This window comes from Orycteropus afer, unplaced genomic scaffold (assembly GCF_000298275.1).
Source record: "Orycteropus afer afer isolate SDZICR_OR568_19922 unplaced genomic scaffold, OryAfe1.0 scaffold00015, whole genome shotgun sequence".
NCBI lineage: Eukaryota > Metazoa > Chordata > Mammalia > Tubulidentata > Orycteropodidae > Orycteropus > Orycteropus afer.
In genome coordinates, this window is record NW_006921602.1 from 6,857,998 (window position 1) to 6,871,015 (window position 13,018).

Genomic DNA, 13,018 nt, shown 5'->3' on the forward strand with positions numbered 1-13,018 from the left:
AAATTTTGGTCAATGTCATGAGACAAAGTATATGTGAACTGCTGTATGAAAAGTGAATTTACTCTGTAAATCTTCACCCAAATCCTAATTAAAAAAAAAAAAAAAGAATCTCCTAAGACCCTGTGTAAATACCCAAAGGGGAACAATTGCTTACACCTTTTCAGCCCACATTCTAGTTATCAGCGAGTGACCCACTTAGCAAGGGCTTATGGAGATGGGAGGGGACCAAAAGCAAAGTCTGCCCAATATGAAATGATGTGTAGCTAGAGCTGGCCCATCTCCCTCCTCCATGTGGCTGTGAAGGTGCTTGTGAGGAGGGTGAAGGAATGAAGGTGTGCATTTCAGGTCAGCCATGCTGGATGTCCGTGGCCTTACCTGGCTTTCCTTATTCCCTCCAGTAGGGGGTGGGATGCAATGGGTTTCCCCACACCTAGAAACCCCTCTCCTGAGCCTGCCTCTTCCAGGTCTCCCCAGCTGTCCCTGGGAATTACTGCCCCTCATGAGCACATCTGCTCAGCCTAGCCTTCCCTAAGTCCACTCCTTTCACAGCTGTCCTCTGGCACAAATGAGCCAAGCACCCTGCCTTGAAAGGGCTTCCTGGGGACCCACACCAGAGACCAGCCTGTTTCCTCCTACGGCAGGGTACACAGTCACATCGGTCGTGTCCTCCAGGCAGGGGCGGGTGTACGTGGCTGGAGCGCCCCGGTTCAACCACACGGGCAAAGTCATCCTGTTCACCATGCTCAACAACCGGAGCCTCACCATCCACCAGGCTCTGCGGGGCGAGCAGGTAAGGGGGTGGGGAGCTGGGATAAGGGGCGGGTAGTGGGATAAGGGGACAGGTCACACAAACAGAAAAAGTGGTGAACACAGGCAGAGACGAGGTATGGAGGGGACTTGAAATTCATCTCTTCCCTCTCAGTAGGGCTGTCCCTAGACCCACAAAAGTCCTAGAGCCTCCTCTCCCCAGACAGCCAGGCTCTGGTCCTGCTATGATAGCTGGGAGGATCTAGTAGAATTTCTTGCCTCCATTTCATGGACTTCTTGTTTCTGGTGCATTTATTTGACTACAGCCACTTCTCAGGTGCAGATCTCTGTGCTATCCCAGAGTTCATGTCCTAGAGGCCAGGGCTAGAGGGACCATGTAGACTACGCCTTCCCAGCCTGGCCTGCTCAGGCCCCTGGGCATCCTCAAGGGGCAACCATACTCCTCAAACCACCTTCATGTGCATCCACCCACAGCAAGGCCCTATGGTCTCACCATGGTGCTGATTCGTCCCTTTTCCTGGAATCAGAGCAAGGCAGAATGGTAACACCATGCCCCACTTGGGATGTGGTTGGCAACCAGACTGTGTTGCTAAGAATCTCGTGTTAGATGATCATGAATGCAAATTGGAAAGCTATGATAGGGTTCATTGGTGGTGAAGAGATCAGAAAACAGTGTTCTACACCAAGCCATTTCAATAGCTGAGGAAAACGGAGGCCCTGAGAAGCCACACAGCTTTTTCCAAAGTTAGATGGCAGTTAGCTGGCAAGCTGAGAATCCAGTCTTTAGGATCGGGCTCTCTTTGATCATACCACTTCCTGATCCCTACAGCTCCCAAACCAGGCCTGAGTGCTTCCTGACTGGTAGCAACCATGGCGCCCTGCGCCTGAGCTGGGTCCTGACCAGGCCTTTACCTTGTTGTTCCCAGCTGTCACCCTGCTCTCCTAAGCCTTGGAATAGCCCCGTCCCCGGCATATCGTACTGCCCTTGCCTTCTCACCATGAGAAGCTTCTCCTGAGCTTGACTTAAATCCCTCTAGCTGAAGGGAGCCAACATTCTGCCATTCCTCTTCCTGTTTCAAGGGGCGCTAGCAGACCCCAGCAGGGGCTCCCTCTCCCAGCCTCAATCCTGCCTGCCGGCCCACACCCAGCCCAGGCCTGGCTCTTTCAGGAATTTAAGCCTAGACCTTGAGAGCTGGAGGGAATTTGCTGATGAATTTATGACATTTTTCCTGCCCAGTTCCGCCTCCAACATCCGAATGAGAAACCACAGTGCTGAAGGCAGCTAAATTAAGTGAACTCCAAATCATGGTGACCCACATAGCTGAGGCCACATATTTAGACATGTCTTTCCCTCCCCCTCCCCTATTGCTCTCTCTGTCTGCTTCTTAATTACTTTATACAGGCACATTGCCTTTTGCCATGTTTATTATTTCTTTTTCTCTCTTCTGTACTTTTATCTTTCTCCTCAGTTAAAAGCTTTTAACACTTGAGACTTTCTTCTGAAAGCCCCCTAAGCCAGGATGGGGAGGAGGGACAGTGATGAGCTCTGGGGTCAGGTTCCAGCCCAACTTGGCCCAAAGAGCTTTCTGACTTTGGGCAAGAGATTTGAACTCTCTGAGCTTCCTTTCTTCCTCTGTAAGATGAGGAGGGTGATCGCTCCAAAGGGAGCTGAGGCTCAGAGAAATTACCCCAAGGCTGTAAAGCATCTCACACAGGGCCTGTCCTTGGGAAGGGCTCCTTGTCTTAGCTAAGCAACCCATTGGTTCAATAAATATTTATTAAGTATCTCTTAATGTGCTAGGCAGAGGGCCTGGGCAGTGCAGTTAAGCACCCCCAAAATTAAGCTAACCAAAAGGCTGGAGGCTCAGGTGTACCCAGAAATGCCTCAGAAGAAAGGCCTGGTGTTTTGCTTCTAAAAAATCAGTCATGGAAAACCCTGTGGAGCACAGTTACACTCTGACATACAGGGGGCACCCTGAGTCAGAATCAACTTGATGCCAACTGGTTACTAATGTGCCTGGCACAATACCCAGGTTGGGAGGTGAGTACAATAGGCACAATCCTCAGCCTTAGGAGGCTCCCATGGAGGAGCAGTTGCTGGGTGGGAGGAGCATGGGGCTAAGGGAGCACTGAGGAGGGACACCCATTGGCAGGCTTGAAGTGGAGTGACCAGGTCCCTGCCACCTTCTGATAGGAAGTGATGTTTCAGCTGAGACCTGAGGGATGAAAAGACATTAGCTGCTGGAGAGAGGAAGGGAGAGGGGCCCAGGCAGGAGGAAGGTGTGTGCTGGGGGAGACCTGGAACCCAGCCAAGGCCTGGGGCTTTTGGAGAGGAAAAATAACTGGGTATGACTGGAGCAAGCCTAAGGAGCAGAGGGTGGTGAGACAGAGGCTGGGGAAGGTGGGAGGCCATTCCAGCAGGATCATGAAGAAAAGTTTGGACTTCATCCCAAAATCAAGGGAGCAGTGTGTGCAGCTGTTAGAGGCACACTCGGGCTGCCAGGGAGGGTGGATTAGGGGCCAGACTGGAGGAAGAAAGGCTTTCAAAAGTGATCAAAGACCTCACCAAGGGAAGAAGTAGTGGAGGAGGGAGGCCTAAAGATTGGAAATCTGTTTAGAATACACCAGGCAGGACTTGCTGGTAGACTGCAGATGGGAGAGGTGAAGGGGTGGAACCAGGGAGGATCTTCAGGTTTTGACTGGAGGGTGAATGGTGCCTTCAATGAACGGAGAGCCCAGCCACCAAGGCAGGAGGGGACCACAGCAAGCACTCAAATACTGAAAAGAAATCACCATCATACATGACCAAAGATGTGAATCTTGGTCATTTGTGATATTAAAAAATGAAAACAAGCTAAATGTCCAACAATAGAAAATTGATTAAATTTATTAAATACGAGTCTGTACATGCATCCTAGTGTCGTTAAGTCAACTCCAACCTATGGTGACCCCGTGTGTTAGAGTAAAACTGGTCCTTAGGGTTTTCTTAGCTGTAATCTTGAAGGAAGCAGATCGCCAAGGCTTTTTTAAGCCGCACCACTGGATGGGTTAAAACCTCTAAAATTTAGGTTATTCTGATTACAAAAGTGACACATTAAATGACAAAAAAGAAAAAAGAAGAAAATACGAAGAAGATTATAAAGAGGCAAATGAAAGTTACCCATAATTTAAACAAGGAGCTCTGGTAGCACAATGGCTAAATACTCGGCTGCTAACTGAAATGTTGGCGGTTTGAACCCACCAGCATCTCTGCAGTAGAAAAGACCTGGAAATCTGTACAAGTGCCACCCAGGGAACTGTAGCAAGCGTATAATTTGGAATATTATAGAATCATCAACGATCATTTTGTAGGAAAAAAATATGTATCATAGAGAAAATATTCATTTTACATTGTTGTTGTTATTTGCCGTCAAATTGGACCCAACTCTGGCAACCCCCTCCTTTTAGTTTATTAAAAAATAATTATAAAAACTGTGTATATATGATATAGTTTAGTAAATTAAAATTAAAATATACACATATATATACAAACATGCAACACACCCTAGAGAAAAAGACTACAAGAAAATACACCAAAATGTTCATTGTAGTTATTGTTGGATGTTGGGACTATTGTTGTGTTCCATCGAGTCGATTCCAACTCCTAGTGACCCTACATGACAAAGTAGAACTGCCCCACAGGGCTTCCCAGGCTGTAATCTTTATGGAAGCAGATTGCCAGTTCTTTTCTACAGCAGAGCTGCTGGTGGGTTCAAACTGCCAACCTTTCAGTTAGCAGCCGAGTATTTAGCCATTGTGCTACCAGGGCTCCTTGTTGAAATGATGAGTAACTTTTACTTGCCTCTATAATCTTCTTTGGGAGCTCTGGTAGCATAGTGTCTAAGGCACTTGACTGCTAACCAGAAGGCTGGCAGTTCAAACCCACCAGCCCCTCCTCGGAAGGAAGATGGGGCAATCTACTTCCACAGTGATACTGCCTCAGAAACCCAAGGAGGGGTCGCTAAGAGTCGGGTCCAATTCGATGGCACACAATAACATAATCTTCTTTGTACTTTCCTCATTTTATTTGTCATTTAATGTGTTACTTTTATAATAAGAATAAATGGCCCTTAATAAGAATAAAAGAAAGAAAGGAGAGTTGGGAACAAGAAGAACGGAAGGGGAAAAGAAGGAAGAACAGAAGGACAAATGAAAATAGACAAGTCAGCTCCAAGGGAAAGATAGGAAATAGAGGATGAGGGAAGAGGAGGATCCAGTTGTTCACAAAAACTTCTGAGTCAAAGGATATGGCTTCCCTCCATGGGTTTCCCTTCACTGGGGACCAGTAAGGTGAGGGGTGTCCATGGTGTGAGAGGCACACCCGGCCCCTCTTCCCTGTCCCTATCCCTGTGCCACAGATAGGCTCTTACTATGGGAGTGAGATCACTTCGGTGGACATCAACAGCGACGGTGTGACTGATGTCCTGCTGGTGGGCGCACCCATGTACTTCAGCGAGGGCTGGGAGCGGGGCAAGGTGTATGTCTACAACCTGAGACAGGTACTGCTGGGCAGGGGCGGGAAGCTTTTCAGGGACACCTCGCCTCTGTTTGGACTTGGGTAACCACAAGGGAAATTGGGTTACAAGAAAAATCAGTGCCCACCTGTTGGAACCAGGCCAGGGGAGAATAGGAATCTCCACTGTTGCTGGGCACACACAGCCAGAGAGAAAACTCTGGAAAAATGGGGTGGAAGAAGGGCGCTGCAGACCCGAGGGAGTCATGACTCTGAGGGCCTTTGCCAAGGCCCCCTGAGCCTTTCCCTGCCCCTGGCTTTGCAGAATCGATTTGTTTATAATGGAACATTGAAGGATTCCCACAGTTACCAGAATGCCCGATTTGGGGCCTCCATTGCCTCAGTTCGAGACCTCAATCAAGATTCCTACAACGACGTGGTGGTGGGAGCCCCTTTGGAGGACAACCATGCAGGAGTCATCTACATCTTCCATGGCTTCCAAGACATCCTCCTAAAGAAACCTAAGCAGGTAATGTTCCCTGTAGGGAATGAGTCAATGTGATAAACAGCATAGGACTAGGAGCCCTAGAGGAGTTCCTGGGTGGTGCAAATGGGGAACACACTTGGTGCTAACCAAAAGATTGGCAAGAGTCTACCAAGAGGTGCCTTGGAAGAAAGGCCTGGCTATATACTTCTGAAAATCCATCTTTGCAAACCCTATGGAGTACAGTTCTGTTCTGACACACATGGGGTCACCATGCATCAACACTACAGCATCTGGTTAGGAGTCCCAGAAGTTCATGCCTGGTCATATGGCTCAGGACTTTCTTCTGTGTTGTCACACAGTAAGGAACTCTAATCTGCCCTAGCTATACTTGCCTCAAGTCAAAACTTTGAAATGGGTACATTTTGTCCCATCACCCCTTCTGGCATCCTCACCCCACTTACCTTTATGCCTACCCCCACAAAAAAAATGCCAGGGGACCACCTGAACCTTACTCTCCCTCTACACACACTTATGCAAGTGACTGCAGCACTCCTGCCTTCAAGCTTGCTCCTCAAACTGACCCATCCCAGGTCCCATCTTCTCAGGCCATCATTTTTGCCTACCTGTTTAATTAGTGAGATAAAAACCCATTGCCAGCAAGTCAATTCCAACTCATAGCAACCTTATAGGTCAGAGTGGAACTGCTCCATACAGTTGCCAAGGCTGCAATCTTCACAGAAGCAGACTGCTATATCTTTTTCCTGTGGAGTGGCTGGTGGGTTCAAACCAATGGCCTTTCAGTTAGCAGCCAAATACTTAACTACTGCACCACTTATTAAGTAGGGCTCCTACTTACTAAGACAGTTACATAAATATAGGAAGGCTAGAGATGAGGATGGGTTAAATATATAACCCTGCCAGGTAACACGTGTATTTACATTGAATGGGGGCCTCTTGAGACATGATATTTTAGTCCAAAAGAATGACCTCATGGTAGGATTTTCAGGAGCCATGACAGGCCAGGGGAGGAATGGCTGTGGACTGGGGAAGTTCTTCATAGTTTCTAGTAGGCTCTCTCCCGGACTCCCAATTGTTGCTCCTCTTTAGGGTTGTCCTGCCCAGCCTTCTCCAACAGTGGTGCATACTCTCAGTTTTGTCCTTCCACTCCCTGCAGAGAATCTCAGCCTCCGATTTAGCTCCTGGCCTCCAGTATTTCGGCTGCAGCATCCATGGGGAACTGGACCTCAACGAGGATGGGCTTGTGGACCTGGCAGTGGGCACCCTTGGCAATGCTGTGATCTTGTGGTTGGTCCCCCGCCTTTTCTTGACTCTTAGCCCTCAGGAGGGCCACAAAGGGTTAAAAAGATATGCCTTTAGGATTTTTGTCCCTTATCTTTAGCCATTATCAGGCAGACATCCTGTTTTTATTCCATCATGATTATAACTTTTTTCTTTTTAATGGACTCACTGTGACTTATATGGAAGTCCAAATCCCTTTTCTGAATAGAGTTCTAGGACTTTGTACCAACTTTGTGTCTAAAAGCCCCTGTTAGAATTTATGCTAATAAAAGTTCTGACTACTTGGGCATTTCTCCCACTTCAGCTTTTGAAGGTAATTAAAGGGACAGGCTGGATGTGTTCTTACCAGCTGGAAGGATCCGCCCTTCTCACCTACAGTGAAAGAATGTTTCTGTAATACAGAGATGTTTTCCATCCAAACCTCTGACCTCTGGTTTCCTTTCTTGAGGGGAGGGTAGGCCTCATTTCTTCACCACCCCATCATCAGATATACCGTATATCTGCATTCATGGTCTCCTTTTAGCAATGACCTGCCTCTTTAAAAAATAAATAAATAAATAACTTTCATACAAATTGCTTTTAAAAGAGCCCATAGCAAGGAAGTGGGAAGAGAGCTATCACATTGTGGGGAATTGCAGTCAGTGTCATGAGATAAAATGTGTATGAACTGTTGCATGGAAAACGAATTTGCTCCGTAAACTTCTACCCAAATATTTTTTTAAAAACTTTAAAGATTAAAAATAAATAAATGAAAGAGCCTATAACTACTATTTTTATTTTAGTATTTTATTGTTTTAGGTGAAAGTTCACACAGAAAATTAAATTCCCATCAAAATTCATACACAAATTATTCTGTGACTGTTAACTACTTTTTGAACAACAACAAAAAATAAATATCATGATTTGAGCTTCTTTTATATATATCTTGAGATATTTCATCATAAATATAATAAAGAAAAACTGTAAAATAAAGAAAAAGTCACTCAGAGTCCCATCTCCTTAACTTTACCACTATTAACGCAATGGAGGATCTCCTTCTGATCTTTTTTCCCCCTGTATGTAACTTCACATGAATGCAATCTCATTTCATACAATTTTTAAAAGGCATTAAACAAAGATATAATATGACTTCCTAAGGGGAAGAAAGGCGAGAATGTGGTCCTAGTCCTCAAGAATATTACAGTTCAATTGTGGAAATGGCTCAATCTGGGTTCCTGAGGCAAAAGCATGTGTGTTAATTGCTTGGGAAAAGGGAGAGTTTTCCATCCCAGAAGCAAAAGTGAGGAAAAAGGGGAAACTGAAGCAGGAAAGGAGAACAGATGAGAGGGGGCACATTACTGACTAGCCATGGCTTCACAACACGTGCAGCTAAATGCTCAGTATCTCAGGATGTCTCCCAAGAGATGGTTTAGAACCTCTGCCTCTTGCAACAGTCCACTGTAGGGGAGGAAAGGCAGCACTTTATCTGCTGCCTCCTTCATACCCCCTTTATTCCATGGCTAAAGCATCAGCTGCCCCAAACTTCCAAGTTGTGGCCCCTCTAAGCAGTATTGGGGAAGCTAGCATTGCTGCTGGTCTAGCACAGTCCAGTGTACAGGTACCATGACCCTCTGAAGGTTGTGCTACACATAGAGGCTCTTAGGCCTTAGGTGGTTGCTTTAAAGCCATTGATAAAGTTATTTGCGATGTCAGTACCAGCCAGGAAGCAATACAGGTGACCAAGTCTCAGGGAAGGGGGTAGACATGGCCTGGTGAGTCTTTAGGGTAATACATAAACTAAGTCCTCCATAGGAAACAAGACCTACATGTGCATGTTCTCACATATAGGCACACACAAGAGAATCAGTCTCACAGAAAAAATGTGATAAAGTTCTGACTTTTGAAATCTAGACCTTAATCGTTATTTAAATAGTGATGAAATTGTGGGCCAAGCCCTCTGGGAAGACTTAAAGGTGAAACTCCGTGGTTCTCAACCATGTCTGCCCATTGGAATCATCTGTGGCATTTTTAAAGCCTCAGAGCTCATTAAAAATACAGACTTTCTGCCAATCTATTGAATCAGAATCTGTGTTTTTAAAGATCCCCAGGGGGCTTGCAAGCATATGAAAATTTGAGAATTTGAGAAGAGCTGCTTTAAGAAATGTTGATGTTCGAGTCTTACTGCGAGCCCCAAAGATTCTGATTTGTCTTGGGATGCAATTTGGTGACCAGACTTTTTCAAACCTGTCCAGATTATTCTATGTATTGCCAGGGCTGGGAACCACAGCTCTAAAAGGTGACAAGAAGCAAAGGAAGTCAGGATAGTTTGTGGCAAGTATAGCCCCTAGAGAAATGAAGGGCCACCTTGAGGGGTTATGAGGTACTAAGCCCCTTGTCCACCTGTGCACTTTTTTGCCCAATCTTCTCCTCTGGCAGCTGGAAATTCTACCCTCTCTGCCCCGTACCTCACCTCACCCTTCAGGACTGGCTTTGCAGATTCCATTCCCATCTAGTTCTCCACCCTCCCCATGGTCACAGCAGAGCAGCCCAGCCCTGCCCGTCCTCAGCTCACTGGCCCTTCTCTTGCAGGTCACGTCCTGTGGTACAGATCAATGCCAGCCTCCACTTTGAGCCACCCAAGATCAACATCTTCCACAGGGACTGCACACGCAGCGGGAGGGATGCCACCTGCCTGGCTGCCTTCCTCTGCTTCACGCCTGTCTTCCTGGCACCCTATTTCCAAACAGAAACTGTCGGTAAACCAGGCCCTGCCTCTCTCCCTATCCCCTCCTTCCTCTTTCCCTTTGACTTTGGGATTGCTCTGCCTCAAAGCCTGGGCTTTCTTTGAAATAGGTTATAGGTGCTACAGCCTCCTTCAATGACAGCTAGATGCTCATTCAAGGTCCCTGAGTGGTGCGAATGGTTTGCGTTTGACTACTAACCTAAAGATTGGTGATTCGAGCCCACCCAGCAATGCTGCAGAAGAAAAGCCTGGTTATCTGCTTCTGTAAAGATTATAGCCAAGAAAACCCTACCCTGTAACACATGGGTTCACTATGCGTTGGAATCAACTTGATGGCAAGGAGTTAAATGCCCATTCAATGCTCTAAGCATGTCACCATGGTCTGTCTCTTTATGAAGATCATGCTGCATGTGCAGAAAGGGCATATTATGCCAGGGTGAACATAGCAGTGAGCAAGGATGAACAAACAGGGAAAAGCCAAGGGAAGGAGTCTGGGTGCAGATTAGATCAGAACAAGGGACTGAAAGCAACTAAACAAACTGAGGTGTGAAAACCAAGAAGTCAGCCTGAATCCAGAGAACAGTCCAGCCCAGGAGCCAGCAAGGGGGTAGCTAGAATCCAGGGGTCAAGCAAATGAAGACTCCAGCAACAGTGGTCACCACTCAGAAGTGAGTGTAAGCCTGAGGCAGGTTGTTACCTTCTGAGAATCTGTAACTTCCGGCCAGGAGGAGGGTCAGACCCCTGCATAGGACAGCCCTGAGCACTGGCAGACCCAGGAAGTTAAGAGCTGCAGGCTCTGGAACCTGGTGAGGCCAGTGCTGGGTGTGGGGACTGCAAAGCAGCTTCTAGGCCAGGAGGAGGACCAGCTGATAAAGGAGAGTTGTGTGTCCCAGAAGAAAGAGGAACGTAAGGGCAAGCCTGGGTGGCTGTGTCCTCTTTCGACTTCCATCTATGAAAGAAGAAAAATACAAAAACCTGGAGCACTCACAGGACTGGTTGGGATTCAGGAAAAGAGACTGAGCCTTTCCAAGAATTAGCAAAAGGTCATCCTACCTGACCTTACTGTTAACCTCCAGATGATGTCCTAGGTGTGAAGAGCCAGTGGGCTGGGCCTGGCCAGCTCCTCCTTAGTGTGGGCAGGAACTGCCCTGCGGAGGTTCTGAGGGAAGCCCGGGGCTGAGGGCAAGATCTGGGTGAGAGATGGAGGGATATGCTGACTCCAGGGGGGCTAATACTGGGTCATCACCCTGGCCCCCATCCTGCCTCCTCTCCTTTTCTGCCATGTGCACTTACCCCTCCATTTCTCCTCCTCTTTCCTTACCCTCTTGATCCACCTCTCTCTCTGCCTTCTTCCGCTCTTCAGTTCCCTCCTTCTCCCCTTTATTCACTACACCACTTGCTCTCTACATGGAAGATTCCAGCTCACAAGGGAAGAGAGGTACAGTTCTTCCTTGGTCAGCTGGAACGCTCGCTGGAAAGCTAGACTTTCCAGAAACAAAAAATAACCAAACTCACTACCATTGAGTCAGATCCGACTCATAGCGCCCCTCCTTGGGTTTCCAAAGCAGTATCTCTACAGAAATAGATTGCCCAACCTTCCTTCTGAGGAGTGGGTTTGAACTGCCAGCCTTCCAGAGGCAATTTTAGAAGTGAGGAAAATGGTCTTAGGTAGTATATGGCTCCATCTTTGTGGTCTACCTGCCCTCTCCCCTCCTCCAGGCCTCAAGTACAATGCCACCATGGATGAGAGACGGTACACACCACGGGCCCACCTGGACGAGGGCGGGGATCGATATACCCACAGGGCTGTCCTGCTCTCATCTGGCCAAGAGCACTGTGAGCGGATTAACTTCCATGTCCTGGTGAGCCTGATGCCCCAGCAGCCTTAGCCAGGAGAGCCCAGGCTCCTACGGGGACAGGTACCTGCCATGGGAGAGGCAAGGGAGCCTAGCAAGTGCCAGATGGTGCTGAGCCCCCAGCAGACCACAGGAGGCCAGCCCAGCAGGCAGTGTCCTAACCTTTGGCCTACAATAGTCCACCTTATGCTTCAGAGAAAGGGCCATGGGCACACTTACCACCTCACTGAATCCCTCTACAATCTCTTCCTCCCCAGCTCTCAGATGTGGGGGCACCCCAGAGGATCCAGTGGGTCCATACTGCCTGGCTTTATGGAGGCTGAGATCTTGGGACTATGGAAGCCAGGCTTTGAAGGATGAGCAGGAGCTGGGTTGGCATAAACTGACCCATGAGCACCTTGTCCATGCAGCACACTCTTTTCCTCTATGGACCCTACTGGGAACCCCCATCCAGCCACCAATGACAGCTCCTCTGTCTCCCACCATCAGTGGGCCCAGCCAGAACTGGTGTACCCTTCTCCCTCCCTCACCTCTTCCCTTACCTCGTCCCCCACAGGACACTGCTGACTACACTAAGCCAGTGACCTTCTCAGTAGAGTATGCCCTGGAGGATCCTGACCACGGCCCTATGCTGGATGATGGCTGGCCCACAACCCTCAGAGTCTCGGTAGGTGCTGGCATGCTAGGCACACGAACTGGCACACAGGGCCCCATAAGTGCAGAGAAACCTTCCCCTCCATGCTTTCCCTACTGCCACCCTGACAAGCCCACACCGTGGCTTCTCCCTGGTGACCTGTGCTCGCTATTTGCAGAACAATTTCTAGAAGGCAAGGACTAGGTCTTCTCCTGTGTGGGGTTCCCCCAACATAGGGAGGGCACTGAGTAGGTGCTGGAGAAAGACAGAGAGCCATAGAACCAGAAGTGACCTTAGATCTTAACCACCTACCTCCTTCACTTACAGATGAGGCTACTGAGGCCAGAGAGGGCACTGCAGCCACCCAGAGTCCAAGTCTGGAGAGTGGGCTTCTGCTTATTGAGTGACTAACTGATGAACAGACAAACCCACACCCCCAGCCTGCTCCTAACTATTCCAGAAATAAGTTCTTCTAACTGGTGGTATACTATAGTGCCTAAGGCATTTGACTGTTAACCACAAGGCTGGTGGTTCAATCCCACCAACCACTACTCAGAAGGAAGATTGGGGAATCTACTTCTATAGAGATAACCACCTTGGAAACCCAAGGAGGGGTTGCTATGAGTCGGGACAGACACAACGGCAGTGAGTTTGGTGTTTTTTTTTAGCCTCATGGTGGGATATGAACTCCCCACTCAACCACATTTGCTAATCCTTGCCTCTAGGGGCACCAGCATTTTTTTTTTTTTTTTTTTTTTTT

General features: G+C 47.9%; 1 protein-coding gene across 1 annotated transcript in view; it reads left to right on the forward strand.

Annotated features, from left to right (window-relative positions):
* ITGA11 (integrin subunit alpha 11) overlaps positions 1–13,018 on the forward strand; it is a 153,222-nt gene that overhangs the window by 97,917 nt on the left and 42,287 nt on the right. Inside the window, exons 12-18 of the mRNA XM_042783262.1 lie at positions 642–790; positions 5,166–5,306; positions 5,586–5,789; positions 6,922–7,052; positions 9,615–9,781; positions 11,488–11,630; positions 12,181–12,291. Of these exons, the coding sequence (XP_042639196.1) occupies positions 642–790; positions 5,166–5,306; positions 5,586–5,789; positions 6,922–7,052; positions 9,615–9,781; positions 11,488–11,630; positions 12,181–12,291 (1,046 nt within the window). The remainder of the gene's footprint in view (positions 1–641; positions 791–5,165; positions 5,307–5,585; positions 5,790–6,921; positions 7,053–9,614; positions 9,782–11,487; positions 11,631–12,180; positions 12,292–13,018) is intronic.